The sequence below is a fragment of the Monodon monoceros genome, unplaced genomic scaffold (genome assembly GCF_005190385.1).
Source record: "Monodon monoceros isolate NGI ecotype Baffin Bay Population unplaced genomic scaffold, NGI_Narwhal_1 Super_Scaffold_5, whole genome shotgun sequence".
Classification (NCBI taxonomy): Eukaryota; Metazoa; Chordata; class Mammalia; order Artiodactyla; family Monodontidae; genus Monodon; species Monodon monoceros.
In genome coordinates, this window is record NW_021703782.1 from 47,267,235 (window position 1) to 47,287,329 (window position 20,095).

The following is a 20,095-nucleotide window of genomic DNA, read 5'->3' on the forward strand; positions in this document are numbered from 1 at the left end:
TTCAATTACTTATTTTATCTTAAGATAAATGAACATGAGCATTTCTTGTTCTTTACGTTATAATATGAAACTGATATGTTCATTCAGTAATAATGAGATGACGGCCTGTGTTACCTGAGCATATGGCAAGTGTTAGGAGTATAAGGAATCATATCATCTGCTGTATATCACTAGATTTCCTACGAATCAATTCACAGACATATAAAATGTAGGTAGCTATATTAATATTTTTGTCTATATATCTGTAAACTTCCAGCTTTTTCTAAGAATATTTCCTTTATAACAATAACAAAAAGTATTAAAATAAAACCAAGCCCACTTAACTGAAATTGATGACAATGTTATTTATATACAAAAATGTAAATTAAGTACAAAGTTGTAAAGATAAATGTTAAGATTTTTAAACAACATTTTACTATTAAAGACAGCCATGTTGTAAAGTGAGTATAGGGTTTATACAGAGTGGTTCTATTAAAACAGGGAGAGCTATACCAAATCATATGGGCATAAATTTTTATCTAAAATGAGATGAGACATGTATAATTTTCAAGTTTAAAATTAAAATTATAAATATATTACCATTTTACTGCATAAAGCTAAAACTATGCTTTTTTTTTAGTTCAAATATTGTACATCTGTATGCGTTTTGAAATGTAACAGAGAAAGTAAAATACTTAAGTTATACCTAATAAACACATAGAGGGTAAATTTTTATACTTTCTATTGTTATCATTCTTTTTATCTTTGAAAATATTTTAAACCTATGTCAACACAAGCATGAGTGTTTCCACATTTACTTCACTAACACTGATTTTTTAACCCCATTTTTGTAAGCCAATGATTTTGAATTTAAATTAAGGATTCACACAAGGTTTAAGTTCATGAGGCCTCGTTTTAAAATATAATCCTTTATGTTAAAATTCAGATTTAACTTGCTCAGTTCAATATCGTAAAGATTAGACTACCTTCTGCAATGTCTGCTCCGACATTTCTTTCCAGTTCTTCTCTGGAGTACTCTTCTTGACCCCATCATCTTCACCGTATCTAAAGAGTTCTTCTGGCAGAGAATAAATAATATATTATGGTACCTCATATGATCCTGAAACACTGTTCTGTCATTTTAAGAAAAAGGGGTGTATGGTTTCTCAACTATGAATAACGTAGTCTATTTTATTGTCAAGTATTTGGCCAGTAACTGAATGGTGACCTTTTTCAAGATTTTCAGTCTCACAATTATGTATCTTTATAGTGTCCCTTTCTTTTTTTGCAGCGTAAGATTTTCAAAGGTATAACAGATCTGCAGGTTAACAATGCTGTATTTTTATTCCCATTTTCATTCTTTTGTAGACCATTCCCCTTTGCCTTAAAAGCAGAATTCACTGCCTTTTTATCTACACAGTCACTACTAGTTTTGTTCTCTGGATCTTGTTCCCTGCCAGGAGGATCAGAGTGATTGCTGAACAAAGCAAACAGTAACAGAATTAGGGTAGACTGAAACTGTAACACCCCCTACCACCACCTTTCTTTAAAGTAAAAGATCATGCACTGGGCAGAGTAAAGCATAAAAATCACATTTCCATAAAAAGTGACTTTATAACAAATAGAAACCCAGGTAATGGGTAAAGTTGTTCCTACAAATCATTCCTACACTACCCAGGCATTTGACTAATAAAACCCCTTTGAACAAGCAAAACTGTATAAGCAACATAACAACATTAAAGGAAAAAAAATCATAAAACTTCAGTTAATATTATTAGAATTGAAATACATTAAAACCTATAAATATTTTTTTCTTAGAAGATAAATTATGGTGACAAATTTAACATTTTCTTACTGAATTATTTTTGAAATACACATTTCTCAAAGAATCAAAAAGGGGGCAAAAACAATGCATAAAGCTAAAAGGATACATATCTGTGTTCGTCTGAGATGATTTTGCTTTAAAGTATGCTTGGCTGCTGTAGGTCAGTATGAAACTTTGATTTATCAACAAAGAAAAAAGAAAACAATATTACTCTCTGTAGAGTAGAAATCCTCTTGGTATAAACAGTGACTAACAAGTTTGTTAGAGTGAATTAGGCATTTCTTTTGTCTTTGAAACATGACATATCCAATTAAAACTTCTGTACTCCTGAAATAAATAGAACACTATCCTAAGGATAATAAAAGCTAGAATAGGTAGAATTTGCCACCCGGGGAATATGTACCTTTATCTTGATGATAATCTGTTGGTTCCCGAGTTTCTTTTTCTAGTCCCTTAACTCCATGGTGCTGAATTCATTTACAAAACTCTTTCAGCAATATAGAAATAATATGCAAATACAATTCATCTGTTCTAGTCATTTAAATATCTGCTATAGTTCTAAGTAAAATATTTACACTTAAAAATAAGAAAATAGTTCTATATTCAAAGACTGTACAGTGCTAAAAGTAGCTGAATAATTCCAACAATATAAATGTTGAAGACTGATTTAAAAATGAATTTGATTGCTGCTTTTGTGCTCCTAGGTGTGTGCAAGATTCCCTGGTGGACTGGAAGACCATGTTCACTTGTGGTTTTCTGTTGAAAACTTTGTTTCTCACCTTCACAGGTTTTACAAAGAATACATGGCAGCTAGGCCCAGGCCGTGGAGAGGAACAAAGACCCAACTCTCTGCCACTTGATTCCCTTCCCCTTCAAGGATCTCAGGATTTGGGAAGTGAACCAAGAGGACCTAGTTAGAAATATACAGTTCTATTTTTGTCCTTTGGTGGATGTGTGAGAATATGCTTCTCCTTACTGGAAATTTATTTTAAAAACTGTGGATTTAAATGCTTTACTTTTATTTTTACCACTATACAAATTCATTCTGATTTATATTCTTTCTCAGGAGTTTCTTCTCTCCCCACTTTTTCTTTTTAACTTTTAACTTTGCTTACTCATAGTTGTTTAAACATTTTTCTCTATCGCCTATGCTTTTTTGGTCCCCTTAATTCTCCTGGATTACATTATAAATTAATGTAAGTCCTTCTGCAACTTTTTCTCCTTCTTTTAGATTCTCTTTTAGCTATTTTAACAAATTAATATTAAAAATCTGTTATCATTATAAGGGATTGCAGAATATGCCAGCCTAATATATGCCACTTTGGTATATTGATTATTTTCAGCAGTAGGAACTTCAAAAGCTGCAAATGCAGGTAGAGGCTTTCTCTGAACTCCCCTTATCTGCCAGAAGACCCTCCAGAAGGAACTTGAGTGTTATTACCCACTCCCCTAAAGTTTCATCAACCAGAGAAGATTAACTCTTATCACAGGAGAGGAAACTAGAAGTCCACACTATACCCAGACAAGCTTTACTACAAACTATCATTCCTCTCAGCTAGTCTTCTATGGGCCCATTCATCTTTTCTAAAATCATTTACTCTCCCCTAAGAGGCCTACATCCCTCCTCCTCTCTCCCTATTAAGACAGTATGTAATCCTGAATTCTAAAGCCACCTCTTTGAGTACTCACTCTTCCCTGGGTTTCTTCCATGTGTATACCATGAGGTATAAACATTAATAAATTTCTGGTTTCCTCTTGCTAATCTGTCTTTTATTAAAGGGGTTTCAGCTAATAAGGGTAGAAGGAAAATTCTTATTCCTCCCCTACAATTATATTTTTACTCATCTTAATATGATGCTTCCTACACTATCTTAAAGGTCTGTTTGTGATTGTATCAACTTGGGATATAAAGAAAGGAGAATAGGTATCTTGTGTATTGGCAATTTCCTAAAAAATACTGAAACCGAGCAGGACCCTGTGGAGGCTCCTGGGTATGAAAGTCTTTCTGTGTCCCCCGTTCCTTGTTTGTAGAGAACAGACTCCAGCCTCCATGACCTTTCCTGAGTCCCAAAGGGCAGATTCAAACAGTTGCTAATCATGGAAGGGAGGGGCTGCAGAGACAAGGCAGGAGCAGCCAAGAAACAATAGTGCAGCCTTGGGGCAGGTCCTGGTTTCACCTCAAGGGATACACACAACAGTACCTTTGAGCTCTTTACAGAACTAAAATCCCCAACAAACGGAAGATGTTAGCATTCTTCCTTCCAGAGAAGACCAGCTGAGGCCAGATTAAAGGAACCATAGAAGCTCATCAAGAGATGGCCTGAGACCAGATTAAAAGAGTGCAGGCCCTGCACACACCCTAATCTTATCGGCAAACTCACCCCTCAACTATTGCTGTAAAACTCCTCACCAAATCCTCCCAGGTTGGGACACACAGTTTTCAAGGGCAGGAGCCCACTGTGTCCCCCCTTTGCCTGGCAAAGCAATAGAGCTATTCTTTCCTACTTCACCCAAAACTCTGTCTCTGAGATTCAACTGGGCACCAGGGCACAGAGGCCGAGTTTTTGGCATCAATATTACTATTTTTTCTTCACTTTTAGGAAAAGTGAATATATTACTTTAGAGGGCACTTGCCATAACATACAGTAAGAAATATATATTTGGTCTTTCTCCCTGGCTCCCCACACAAAGCTTCTAAAGTCCTTGGAATTTCATAAGTGATAGAGGTGAGAGGATTATCTTCTGGTATTCATAACAAGCCTCTTTGCACAAGGTTCCCCATAAATCTATTTTCCTTTATATTTCACTTCTACTTAACACAAGCTGAATATAAAAATGTTGTTAGAGACACCAACAAAAGTTGCAGGGTGCAAAATTAATACACAGAAATCTCTTGCATTTCTATACACTAATAATGAAAGATCAGAGAGAAGAATTAAGGAAACAATCCCTTTTACCATCACATCAAAAAGAATAAAATACCTAGGAATAAAATTACCTAAGAAGGCAAAAGACTTGTACTCAGAAAACTATAAAACACTGATGAAATAAATCAAAGATGACACAAACAGATGTAAAGATATACCATGTTCTTGGATTGGAAGAATCAACATCATCAAAATGACTATACTACCCAAGGCAATCTATAGATTCAATGCCATCCCTATCAAATTATCAATGGCACTTTTCACAGAACTAGAACAAAATATTTTAAATTTGTATGGAAACACAAAAGACCCCAGATAGCCAAAGCCATCCTGAGAAAGAAAAACAGAGCTAGAGGAATCAAGCTCCCTGACCTCAGACTATACTACAAAGCTACAGCCATCTAAACAGTATGGTTCTGGCACAAAAACAGAAACATAGATCAATGGAACCAGATAGAAAGCCCAGAAATAAACCCATGCACCTTTGGTCAAGTAATCTACAACAAAGAAGGCAAGAATATACAATGGAGAAAAAACAGTCTCTTCACTAAGTGGTGCTGGGAAAACTGTACAGCTACATGTAAAAGAATGAAATTAGGACATTCTCTAACACCATAATACACAAAAATAAACTCAAAATGGATAAAAGACTTAAATTTAAGACTGAATACTTAAAACTCTTTGAGGAAAACATAGGCAGAACACACTGTTACATAAATCACAGCAATATCTTTTCAGATCTACCTCCTAGAATAATGAAAATAAAACCAGAAATAAACAAATGGGACATAATTAAACCTAAAAGCTTTTTCACAGCAAAGGAAACCATAAACAAAATGAAAAGACAACCCACAGAATGGGAGAAAATATTTGCAAATGAAGCGACCAACAAGGGATTAATCTCTAAAATATAAAAACAGATCATACAACTCAATATCAAAAAAACAACCCAATCCAAAAATGGGCAGAAGACCTAAATAGACACTTCTCCAAAGAAAACATACACATGGCCAAAAAAGCACATGAAAAGATGCTCAACATCACTAATTATTAGAGAAATGCAAATCAAAACTACAATGAGGTATCACCTCACACTGGTCAGAATGGCCATCATCAAAAAGTCTACAAACAATAAATGCTGGAGAGGGTGTGGAGAAAAGGGAACCCTCCTACACTGCTGGTGGAAATGCAAATTGGTACAACCACTATGGAGAACAGTATGGAGTTTCCTTAAAAAACCAAAAGTAGAACTGCCATATGATCCAGCAATCCCACTCCGGAGCATATATCCAGAGAAAACCATAATTCGAAAAGATACATGCACCCCAATGTTCACTGCAGCACTATTAACAATAGCCAGGACACAGAAGCAACCTAAATGTCCATCAACAGACGAGTGAATAAAGAAGATGTGGTACATATATACAACGGAATATTACTCAGCCATAAAAAGAACGAAATAACGCCATTTGCAGCAACATAGAGACTGTCATACTTTATGAAGTCAGACAGAGAAAGACAAATAATATATGATATCACTTATATGTGGAATCTAAAAAAAAAGACACAAATGGACTTCTTTACAAAACAGAAATAGAGTCACATATGTAGAAAACAATCTTATGGTTCTGGGGGGAAAGGTGGGGGAAGGATAAATTGGGAGATTGGAATTGACATATACACGCTACTATATCTGAAATAGATAACTAGTAAGGACCTACTGTATAGCACAGGGAACTCTACTCAATACGCTGTAATGGCCTATATGGGAAAAGAATCTAAAAAAGAGTGGATATATGTATACGTATAAATGATTCACTTTGCTGTACACTTGAAACACAACATTGTAAATCAACTATACTCCAATAAAAACTTTACAAAAAGAATAAACCAGAATAAATAAAAATACACAAAATATACTATGAAGGCTCCCACTGACCTAAGATGAAACAATCTGAATATCAAAAAGAATAATGCCTTCAATGGATTAAAAAATCTTTAAATATATCAACAGAAGTTCTGAGTTTCTAACACTAACAAAAGCCACCAACTCATTGATCACCTTTGAAGGATGCTAGGTCACCAAATGAAAATTGGTAAAGAGGTGTAATCAAGATTTTTCTTGCCTTTCCTCTACAAACTGTATTTCAGGATAACCAAATAGTTATCCATATTCTTCTTCATAGAATTACAGATAAAAAGTGCACAAAAAATGCTAAAATCAGAAAATTGCTGTGTTGCAACCCCAAATGAAATAATGAATTTTGATAACAATAACCAATGGACGCTAAAACCAGTAAATGAAACATTGATTGGGAATTTAATAATAGAGGGATTAGGCTGAAACCACCTGAAGTTCCTAATTAATCTTAATATTATTTAAAGTGGGATAAACCAGAAAAAAAAAGAACATGCACCCCAATGTTCACTGCAGCCTATGTACAATAGCCAAGACATGGAAGCAACCTAAATGTCCATCGACAGAGGAATGGACAAACAAGATGTGGTACATAAATACAGTGGAATATTACTCGGCCATAAAAAAAGAATGAAGTAATGCCATTTGCAGCAACATGGATGGACCTAGAGATTATCATATTAAGTAAAGTAAGTCAGACAGAGAAAGACAAATATCATATCACTTATATGTGGAATGTAAAAAAATCATACTAATGAACTTATTTACGTAACAGAAACAGAGTCACAGACTTCAAAAACAAACTTATGGTTACCAAAGGGAAAAGGTGGGGGGTGATAAATTAGGAGTTTGAGATTAACATTTACACAGTACTATATATAAAACAGATAATCAACAAGGACCTAGTGTTATAGCACAAGGAACTCTACTCAATATTATGTAATAACCTATATGGGAAAAGAATCTGAAAAAAAATGGATATATGTATATGTATAACTGAATCGCTTTGCTGTACACCCGAAACTAACACAACGTTATAAATCAACTATATTCCAATATAAAATAAAATTTTTTAAAAAACTTAAGTTTCTGTCAATTTACGTCACAGTTATAAGATGTTATATGTAAGTCTCCTAGTAACCACAAAGCAAAAACCTACAAAAAACACATAAAAGATAAACAGACAGGGGGCTTCCCTGGTGGCGCAGTGGTTGAGAGTCCGCCTGCCAATGCAGGGGACAAGGGTTCGTGCCCCGGTCCGGGAGGATCCCACATGCCGTGGAGCAGCTAGGCCCGTGAGCTATGGCCGCTGAGCCTGCGTATCCGGAGCCTGTGCTCTGCAACGGGAGAGGCCACAACAGTGAGAGGCCAGCGTACCGCAAAAAAAAAAAAAAAAGATAGACAGGAATATAAGTATATTTATACCACTAAAGAATGTCATCAAAACAAAAAGGAAGAGAGTAGGAGAAGAATAAAGGAAGCGGGTAGAACTACAAAAACAGCCAGTAAACAATGAACAAAAAAGCAATATGTATATACTTGTCAACAATTATTTTACCTGTAAATGCACGAAATTCTCCAAACAAAAGACACAGAGTAGCTGGATGAATAAAAAACCAAGACCCATCTATATACTGCCTACAAAAGACGCATTTTAGATTTAAAGACACACACAGACTGAACACAAAAGGATTGAAAAAGATATTCCATGCAAATGGAGACCGGAAGAAAGCTGGAGTAGCTACACTTACATCAGGCAAAATAGGCTTTAAGACAAGACTGTCAGAAGAGACAAAGATGGGTATTATATAACGATGAAGAGGTCACTCCAACAAGAGGATGTAACATTTGTAAATATTCACACACCCAACATAGGAGCAGAAAGCAAATATTAAGAGACCTAATGGGAGAAACAGACAGACATACAGTAATTGTTCTGTTCAGATTTTCTATTCCATCATGATACAGTCTTGGTAGGTGGTATGTTTCTAGGAATTTATCCATTTCTTCTAGGTTGTGGAATTTGTTGGAATATATTTGTTAAAAGTATTTTCCTATGATTCTTTGTATTTCTGTGGTATCAGGTGTAACATCTCCTGTTTCATTTTTTAAATTTTATTTGAGTTCTCTCTCTTTTTTTCTTGGTAAGTATAGCTAAAGGCTTGTCAAAATTATTTATCTTTTTAAAGAACCAGCTCTGAATAGATTTATAACTGATAAGGAGATTGAATCAGTAATCAAAAACCTCCCAGCAAACAAAAATCAGATCCAGACGGCTTCATTAATGAATTCTGCCAAATATTTAAAGAAGAATTAATACCAATTCTTCTCAAACTCTTCCAAAATATATAAGAGGAGGGAGCTTTTCCAAGCTCAATTCACAAGGCCAGTATTATCCTGATACCAACACCAGAAAAGTACACCACAAGAAAAGAAAATTATAGGCCAATATCCCTGATGAATATAGATATAATGTCCTCAAAAAAATATCAGTAAACAAAATTCAACAATACACTACAAGGACCATACACTAAGATCAAGTGGGATTTATTCCAGCGATGCAAGGATGGGTTAACATCTGTAAATCAGTCAATGTGATACACCACATTACAAAAAGAAGGATAAAAATCATATGATCATCTCAACAGATGTAGGAATATCTTTTGACTATATTCAACATCCTTTCATGGTTAAAACCCTCAACAAACTGGGTACAGAGGGAATCTATCTCTACATAATGAGGGCCATATATGACAAGCCCACAGCTAATATCATACTCAATGGTGAAAAGCTAGAAGCTTTTCCTCTAAGATCAGGAACAAGATAAAATGCCCATTCTCACCACTTTTATTCAACATAGTATTGGAAGTCCTAGCCAGCCACTTAAGCAAGAAAAATAAATAAAAGGCATCCAACTGGAAAGGAAGAACTAAAACTGTCACTATTTGCAGATGACATGATACAGAAAACCCTAATGACTCCATCAAAAACTGTCAGAACTGCTAATAACTGTAAGAACTAACAAATTCAGTAAATTTGCAGGATACAAAATCGATATACAAAAAGCTGTTCTATTTCTTTATACTCACAATGAACTATCAGAGAAAAATTAAGAAAACAATCCCTAGGAATAAATTTAACCAAGGAGGTGAAAGACCTGTGTATTGAAAACTAAAAGACATTAATGAAAGAAACTGAAGAAGACAAACATAAATGGAAAGATATTTCATGCTCATTGATTGAAAGAACCAATATTGTTAAAATGTCTATACAACCCAAAGCAAACTACAGATTCAGTGCAATCCTTATTAAAATTCCAATGGCATTTTTCAAAAGAAAAAACAAATTCAAATAACCCTAAAATCTGATGGAACCACAAAGTACCCCAAATAGTCAAAGCAATGTGAGAAAGAAGAAAAGTTGGAGGCATCACGTACGCCCTGATTTCAAACTATATTACAAAGCTAATATTTAAAACAGTATGGTACTGGCATAAAATAGGCGCATACATCAATGGAACAGAATAGAGACCAGATATAAAAACAAGCTTATATGGTCAATTAATTTACAACAAAGGAGGCAAGAATATACAATAGGGAAAGGACAGTCTCTTCATTAAATGGTGTTGGGAAAACTGGACAGCCACAAGCAAAAGAATGAAACTGGACTACTATCTTATACCATATACAAAAATTCACTCAAAATGTATTAAAGGCTTGAACATAAGATCTGAAACCCTAAAATTCCCAGAAGAAAACAGAGGCAGTAAGCTCCTTGACCTAGATCTTGGGGATGATTTTTTGAATCTGACATCAAAAGCAAAAGCAACAATAGTAAAAATGAATAAGTTGGACTACATCATACTAAACATCTTCTGCACAGCAAAGGAGACCATAAACAAAATAAAAAAGCAACCTGCTGAATGGGAGAAACTATTTGCAAATCATATATCTGATAATGGGCCAATATCCAAATGTATTTTAAAAACTCATATAATGCAATAACAAAAAAACAAACAATTCAATTTAAAAGTGGGCAGAAGATCTAAATGGACATTTTTCCAAAGAAGACATACAGGTCTAACTTGTTTTATTGTGCTTTGCTTTACTGTTCTTTGCAGATATTGTGTTTTTCTACTAATTGAATGTTTGTGGCAACCCTCTGTCAACCAAGTCTATTGGTGCCATTTCCAACAGCATTTGGTCATTTTGTGTCTCTGTGTCACATTTTGGTAATTCTCCTAATATTTCAAACCCTCCTCCAGCAAAAAAGACTATGACCCACTGAAAACTCAGATGATGGTTAGCATTTTTTAGCAATGAAGTATTTTTTAATTAAGGTAGGTACATTCATTTTTTAGACATAATGCTATTGCACACTTAACAAACTACGATATAGTGTAAATATAATTTTTATGTGCTCTGGGAAACCAATAAAATCACGTGACTCACTTTATAGCAATATTCGCTTTATTGTGGTGGTCTGGAAAAAAACTCCGCAGAATCTCCTAGATATGCCTGTACAGATGGCTAACAGATATGTGAAAAGATGCTCAACATCATTAATCATGAGGGAACTACAAATCAAAACCACACTGAGATATCATCTCATACCTTTTAGAATGGCTGTTGTCAAAAAGACAAGAAGTAACAAATCTTGGTGAGAATGCAGAGAAAAGAGAACCCTTGTGCACTATCGGTGGGAATGTAAATGGGTGCATCCACTTTGTAAAACAATATGGAGGTTCCTCAAAAAGATAAAAATAGAACTACCATATGATCCAGCAATTTCTGGGTATTTATCCAAAGAAAATTAAAACACTAACGTGAAAAGATATATGCACCCCAATGTTCACTGCAGCATTATTTACAGTAGCCAAGATATGGAAATAACCTAGGTGTCAATTGATGGATGATAGGATAAAGAAATTGTGATACATATATACATATACACAATGGATATTATTCAGCCATAAAAAATGACATCTTGCCATTTGTGACAACATGGATGGGCCTCACAGACATTATGATAAATGAAATAAGTCAGAGAGAGAAAAACAAATACCATATGATGCCTTTCATATGTGGAATCTAAACAAACAAAGAAACAAAGAAAAAAGCTCAGAAATACAGAGAACAGATTGGTAGTGGCCAGAGGTGATAAAAGAAATGGGTGAAGGGAGTCAAAAGGTAAAAAGAAAAAAGAATAATTAAAAAAAGGCCCCATCAGCTTTTCACCCAATGGTCTTAGTAGTCATTAATGATCATTGCCTTGATCTATGGGGAAAAAAAGAACTCAATGAAGGAGTAGCATAAAATATGATATAAATCAATAGTGTAAAATAGAAGGATTCAAATACTGGCCTTGACAAGTTCACTAGTAAACTAAATAAGAGCAACTGGAACAACAAAGTAATTGGGACAACTTCTTGATGAGTGATATATAAAAATTTAAATATTACATACAAATTATTAAGTATAAATTATTAATTGAATTATTAAGTATAAATTGTCAATACCTAAAAAGCACAGTGGTAACAATTAAGCTGTAGCAAGGTCAAATAAGAAGAAATTCTATCATATCAACCTTATTTACTTTTTTTAATGAGGTATCTGAGGATGGACTGAAGTCATACTGTAAATATAGTAATCTTGATTTTAACAAAGGAATAATCTTGTAATTGAAATAGATACATCCCCTTTTACTCAACACTCTCAGGCTAGGGGTCAGGCAGGTTTCAGATTTGCAGATCTCCAAGTTTCCTTCTAGCTCTAAGATTGTGATTCCAGGTGAGAACTAAATGACTTCCAGAAAAGTGTAATGTCATATAAAAATATAAATGAATTATTGATAGTAACTACCTCTATATTATCAATAACTCTATATTACCTATAAAACTTTGGACAAACACACCTAGTAAAACTTTGTCAATGAATAGTAAAAATGAATATTTTCTCCTTATCAAATATTTCTTTAAAATTTTTAATAAATTATAAAGCTGACTTTTAAGTGTTCTATTTGATTTTCTCATGAAAGGTGAAAATGTTAATGAGATATGAATGAGTAAAGCAGTGGAAAGAGGGGGAACAGGGTGAGAGTCTTAGAAGAAAATGAAAGTAAAACATAAAGAACTGGATAATTTTAAACTGCTTACATTAAACATTTATCCTCACAAAAAATTACCTTCTCTTCTCTCTGCCATAAATGTATTCAATTCTTGTATTGTTGCTTTATCAACAGACATATGTACCTTAAGTTTATCCAATTCTTCTTGAAGATTCATCCTATGAAAATTAACACAATAAACAATTTTTTTAAATGTGTAAGTTAAGGAATAATATAGCAAACATATAAAAGCGGCAAAAATATTTTAAAAATACATGAATTAGACAGTAGTAAAATAAAAGCTAGAGTATATTAATATTAACAAATCCTAACAATTAAAATTGAATTTTAATGAGCATCTGGAAGGTAAAATGTTTCGACTGATTTTTAACTTTGTCTAAATAAACATGCTAAATAGGTAAAACATAAACTGTATAATTAAAAAAATCATCTATCGAGTTACCAGATCATTTTCTAACAGATACGCTATGTAAAATAATAATAAAATTGTTAATACATATCACTGCAAGCCAAGAGAGTAAATCTCTAGATGCCAAGTAAAGACAAAAAACCCTTACTAGTAAAATGGAATTGAGCTACCATGACAAGAGACCTGGATCAAATACTGCCCATGGAGACTTCAGACCTTGAGACCCAAGTGGAGATGAAAGTTTATATGCAAGCCCCTTCAGGGCTGAGAGACAAAACTGGACTAACTTGCAGAAAGCTGGGAGACAAAATTTTGCTGAATGAATACCTGAATATCTGGGCTCATCTGGCTGAAGTTCCATTAAAAACAGGCTTCTTGCCCTAGTCTGAGAGCAAGACAGAGTCAACCATGTGAGATTAGGATCCTAAGTCTATATTACTGGTTTCAAAATTGAGCCATTATACATTTGCAGAGAACTGAAGAAATGACAACAATGTAAAAACTGGTTTATGGCCATGTACACTGGAGAGTTCAGGCAGACACAATCATCCACTGCAGAGAGGTGTCTACAACTGAGAGAATGGACAGGAGGAAAACCACCACAGAAAATAATTCTCAAGGAAGTCAGGTTTGCAGAGAAGAATAAATATGAATACGCTCAAAGCCATGAATGACAGTCTAAATATCACCCCATTCAAAATGGGAGAATGTACAGCAAGGAAAAAAAATAATAGAATAATTCAAAATGAGTTCTTACAAAATTAGAGTTTTTAAAATGGTGATAAAAAGGAAAAAGATGTGATAAACATATATTAAAAAGAACAGGGGTTTATGATACAAGAGAAGACAAATAAGAAAAAGAACCAAATACTATATCTAGAAATGCTAATAAATAAAACAACTAAAGGTAGTAATAGCAACATAATAATTGAAATTTAAAACTCAGTGGATGGGTTAAATAGCACACAGACAAAGCTAATGAAAATTTGTAAAATTAAAGACAACACAAAGAAACAAACAGAAGGAAATAGTAACTATATATAAAGTGTGTTGGAATGAGAAGGCCAGAAAGCATCTAGTAGAAATAATTCAAAGAGAGAATTAAGAAAATGGGGAGAAAACAATATTAAGAAAATTAAGAAAATGGGGAGAAAACAATATTAACAAAATTAAGAAAATGGGGAGAATTAAGAAAATGGGGAGAAAACATACAATGACTGAAAGTTGAGAACCGATGAAAAAGATTAACAGATTAAGAGAGTATCAAAAATTGAAAACAGAATTAATAAAACTATATTCACACTAGAAACATACTGAAACTTCTGAAGGACACCATACTGAAGGACACCAAAGAAAAGGAGACAACTCTAAAATCAAAAGATTGAGAAAAAAATCAACTAACAAAGAACTCAGGAATGGCAGTAGACTTCTGATATCACAAGAAAAGTCAGGTAGAAAATAAGTAATGTTTTACACATTCCATGGTTTACTATTCATAGATCCTAGATGAAAGAACTATTAAAGAATAGATTTTTAGGAAGAAAACAAACTCAAAAGCAATGTATGAAACAAAATAGGGAATGATGATGAAAGACGTGTAAATGTGTACATGGAAGTAAGCAAATATTTATTAAGCAAAGCAATCATAATACCTAAGTGAAGGTAGAACTAAAATTCTGAACAACAAAATGATGTTAGGTGAAGGAAAGGATCAGAGTTAAAGCATTTTAATATCTTCGTATTGTTAAAGGAGAACAGAGGTAGACTGACAAACTTCAGACGGTCAATAAATGATCCATGTTAAAATTTCAAGAAAAAACATTTAAAGAATGGAAAACACATCAAAAATTTACAAACCAGAAGAGGACAAAAAAAGAAATTAAAAATGTAATCACAATGAAAAATAAAATATACACTAAGAAAAAAAAATATTAAGGATAAATATGGTCATTACATAATAGTCAAACAAATGATTTACCAGGAAGATATAACAGTTCTAAACTTTTATGTACTCAACAAAATAATAAATACAATTCTTATAATAATTCAAATAAAAAGGTACATAAAGTAAAAAAAACAAAACAAGTAGTTTACTTCTTGAAAAAATTGATGTTTACAGTTTGATACATATAGTTATATTTTTATTCAAATAAACATAAATCACACATATAAAGAGTTTATAAATTGGGATCTTATACATTCGCAACTTAGGTTACAGATTGATGGCAAGGGTACACATACATGCACACATACATACCCATCTACAAAGTGATTAAGTCTAAATTAGGGTTTTGCTTTGTTTTGCTAAGAACATAGAACATAATGTAGCAAGATGGCCCCACGAAGAAAAAGCAGATGTAGCTCATCTCAACTTAGTTTTCCTTGGCTCTCAGATCACTAATCCAGTGGAACACAGGGCTACAGTTGTTAGAAACGTTACTTCATGCTTCTTTAGAGGTATTCCATGCTTACAGTTTGGCTTTTTTTAGGAAGAATTCACACAGTCCCTACATTTACTATGATGCATTTGTAAACATTAGGGACCACCTTGTTCTTGAGTCAACCCAGGCACCAACAAACCACATCTTGATGGGTGTTGGGAAAGTGGCTGACTTCCAAAGAGTCAGTGCTCAAGCACCCCCATACAGGGTGGACACTGGCTGCTTACTGACTCTCATTCATTAACCATTTATTATGGTGTTTCTGATACTCTGTTTGGTATGGGAACCACAATTCAAAATCTACTTCTTACTGGACAAATTATATGAGATGACTGTATTCAGAAGCTGGTCAATAGGCTACAAAGAGCCGTGATCCCTGAGAGAAAGGAAACCAACAAAGAGAGCCCTAAGGATAGTCCAGATTTCGGCCAGGAGGCACTTGCCAGATCATGATGTAGGGAGAGGGGGTCTTCACTGAGTTGAAGAAAAAGAGAGTTTGGGAAAGCTGAAATGTTTGGAATTTGTAAAGCACAGTACTCAGAGAGAAGGAAGCTACAAAGAGAAGGAACTGCAGAAATCTGCATAAGAACTCATTTGAGTCTGTGGCTGAATATTTTGTTGAAACTCACTAAGGCAAGCAGAGAACAACCAGAGCTATAAACAGAACTATTCCCAGAGCTCTTATGGACTGGGAGACATTTGAACTCTGACCAGCTAGAGAGAAGAATCTTGTTGACCACCAGGGCTACTCAACAAAGAACCCAAAAGGATCATTCTAATGAATAGGGATAAAAAAGGCTCTGGTAAAGAATATGCCAAAGATGATGGTACTAGGATGTGGGGCTTTGGGGAGGTGCTTAGGTCATGAGAGTGAGACCCTCATGAATGGGATTAGTACTGAAAGCCCAGAGAGTTCCCTCACCCCTCTATAGTGTGAGGATGAGACAAGAAGTCTGCAACCTGGAGGAAGACCCTCACCAGCCCATGCTGGCATCCTGGTCTCAGACTTCCAGCCTCCAGAACTGTGAGAAATTAATTTCTGTTGTTTATAAGCTACCCAGTCTGTGTTATTTTGTTATAATAGACCAAATGGACTAAGATATATGACCTCAAAAAATAAATACCATATGTATATGGTCTCATATGTATGAAAAACATTGAAGGTATCAACATCAAAAATTAATCTCTGGAGTTAGAAAATAAAACTCAAAAATATACTTGCCATTTACTTCAGTGAAATATCTGTCAATAAATACAAAATGATATTTTTTCTTAGCTAACAATCTTGTTAACTGTTCAGCAAAATACAATGAAAATACAACAAAAATATTACTATATTCTACCAAAAGGTAGAAACAACCCAAATATCTATCAACAGATGAATCGATAAACAAAACATGGTATATACATACAGAGTAATAGTACTCAGCCTTAAAAAGAAAAGAAATTCTGATACAAGCTACAACATGGAAAACCTTAAAGATATTATCACAAATGAAATAAACCAGACACAAAAAGAAAAATGACTCCACTAACCTGAGATACTTAGAATAGGCAAATTCATAGAGACAGAAAAAAGAAAGAGGTGCTGAGGGAAGGGGGAATGGGAATGGGGAGTTATTATTTAATTGGTACAGAGTTACAATTTGAGAAGATAAAAAAAGTTCTGAAGATGGATGGCAGTGATGGCAGTACAACAATGTGAGTGTATTTAATGGCACTTAACTCTATACCTAAAAACGGTTACAATGGTAAATTTTTACGTTTTGTATATTTTACTGCAATAAAAATATATTATATCCTCCATGATTTAGGTTGATTATACAGAAAACAAAAGTACAAACCATTTCTATATTTTAGCCAGATGGAAGGGAGGGAAAGAGAGAGAAGAGGAAAAAATGGGAAGAACCCACTGTACAGCATGTTAAATGTACTAATAAATGCCACTGAATTGTATGCTTTAAAATAAAACTAATATGTAATTTGTACATTGTTAATGGTTATCCAAAAATACATTTGTTTCCAAAATATGTTATGATTAGCAGACATTTTTTGGCTAGGAATTTTATTTCCAAATCACGTTAGAGAAATGCAGTTCCTAAAATCTTCATTTCTACATATGGAAAAAAAAATATTCTTGCTTAGGAGGACAGGGAGTTGCTTTGCAGAAGAAAAAAATAGCTGAAATTTCCTACCATGATACTTTGATTTTAACTCCTCAAGAAATTATTATTGAATTTTATAAAATATTCTGTGAAATTACAACCTACATATATTTAATATTAAACCTAAGAGAGACAAAAGTACTCCATCCTGGGTTATGCCATTGATCTACAGCTTGTTTACTTTTCATCATTAAAAAAAATGAACAAAAGATCACTGAAATAAAGACTTTAGTTATTATTTAGAGGGTAAAATTCCCTATATCTATAAAACAAGTTTTTAATCGCAAATTCTAAACTCCTTTATAATTGACCCCCAACTCTAACTACCTTCATCGACAAGTTCACTACTCAGCATCAACTAGGAAAAATATCAGTAATTCTTTGCAAATATTTTGCATTTCCATACAGAAGTTAGAAATATTTGTGATGTGGAATCACTAAGATTTGGTATGGACTGTTATAAGGAGGTCAGACAGAAGAGTAAATCAATTATAATCCCCTAGGTTTCTGGTTTGAGCAAATGGACAAATCATAATGCCATTTTCCCTGTTTTATGCTAATACTATTCCCTTATTAAAAGTTCTTATCATAATTTGCTTGTTTTCCCTGCTAAGCTGTGAGATCCTGACAAAAAGGGTGGCATATTATTTCTCTTTGTGTACCGGTGTCTAGCAAAGTGCCTAGCTGCAGCATTTTATACAGACTACAGATTAGTATTAAAAGACCAAAACTACCCCACCTCCAGCAAGCTCCTGATTTATTTAGCCAAGGATACAGAAAACATACAGTGAATGTCTGCACACCTTCCCTTGACTTCTAGGGTTCCTATCAAAGACAAGCTGGATTTGCTGTATAATAAAAGCTTAATACCCTGTGGCACGTGAGCCCCTTTTATAGTTTTATATCACTACTCAGAAATAATGTACACAAATACTTATATACTGATGTTTTTATTTAGCAGCATGTTAATATGACTTTGTTGGTTCATAAATCTAACTTAGTGTCAGTAAGGCAACATCCTCAACTAAGTGAAAAAGCTATGAGCCTACCGGCATTTCTGAAAGCTTTCCTTGCCTCTTTCTATCTAGCATACCAAAGAGTGGTTTCACCTCATCAGCACACGGCAGCTGCCCCTAGAATAAACCTCGTTAGAGTTTGAAATTAGTACTCTTCAGTACAACATTGCATATTCAGTTCCTAGCTTAGTGCCTAGTTCTAAATTATATTGTTTAAATATTGAATGCATAAATAAATGAAGATATGAGTATTTGTTAGATAAATATCGAAGGAACCAGCCAATTTATTAGTTCATACGTTACTAAGTTCTTAGTCTTTTAAGATATCATTATGATATAATAAGTAGATGTATTTTATAAATCTAAATGAATTATTATAGGAACTATATTCCATGCAAATTTCTCAAGCCCTCAGATTTCCAAACTACAGCCCCAACAAATAACTCTGACCATACTCAGTGGTAAAAACACCTGTAATATAGGTCAGTGGTAGTGTCATTTTTAATTATATTTTAAAACCTGATTTGGAGTTGCCACACAATTTTTTTTATTAGGATTTTGAAAAGTTAACTCAACTTTTACGAATGGATTGGATTTACAGTTGCCACATAATTTTTTATCAGGGTCTTGAAAATTTAACTCAATTTTTAAGATTGGTCTTAGAAGTACTATTCAAATTTGTTTTAAAAGTAGTTTTAGTAGACATCTTCTTTTAATGTTTTCTAGCCTTATATTTTAAAGATAGTTATTACTGTATAAATAGGGATAAATCTTACTCCTTAGACAGTCAGGACTGAGTATTATTAAACTGATCCTGCTGTATGCCACAAAAATAAGAGTGCCTGGTCTATAGAAAAACCAGCTGAAACTTCTTGTTGCTGACAGGGGGTAGACGTATTTATCCCTATTCTTTCCATTAATTAAATATAAAAACACTGAACACAATACAGGAGGTCCCTGACTTACAATGGTTTGACAATGACTTTTCAACTTCACAATGGTGCAAAAACAATATGCATTCAGTAAAAACTGTACTTAGAATTTTGAATTTTGATCTTTTCCTGGGCCAGTGATATGCTGTGCAATACTCCTGCATGATGCTCAGCAGCTGCAGAGAGCCGCAGCTCCCAGCCAGCCATGAAATCATGAAAGTAAACAGCCATTTACAACTTACAACCATTCTGCACCCATACAACCATTTTGTTTTCCACTTGCAGTACACTAGTCAGTAAATTATATGAGATATTTAACCCTTTATTATAAAATACGCTCTGTGTGAGATGATTTTG

General features: G+C 33.8%; 1 protein-coding gene across 3 annotated transcripts in view; it reads right to left on the bottom strand.

Annotated features, from left to right (window-relative positions):
* CNTLN (centlein) overlaps positions 1-20,095 on the bottom strand; it is a 336,853-nt gene that overhangs the window by 110,292 nt on the left and 206,466 nt on the right. For all 3 annotated transcript variants that reach the window (XM_029202570.1, XM_029202569.1, XM_029202571.1), the window contains exons 13-14: positions 12,833-12,933; positions 966-1,057 (exon numbers count right to left, since the gene is read on the bottom strand). In XM_029202570.1, the coding sequence (XP_029058403.1) occupies positions 966-1,057; positions 12,833-12,933 (193 nt within the window). The remainder of the gene's footprint in view (positions 1-965; positions 1,058-12,832; positions 12,934-20,095) is intronic.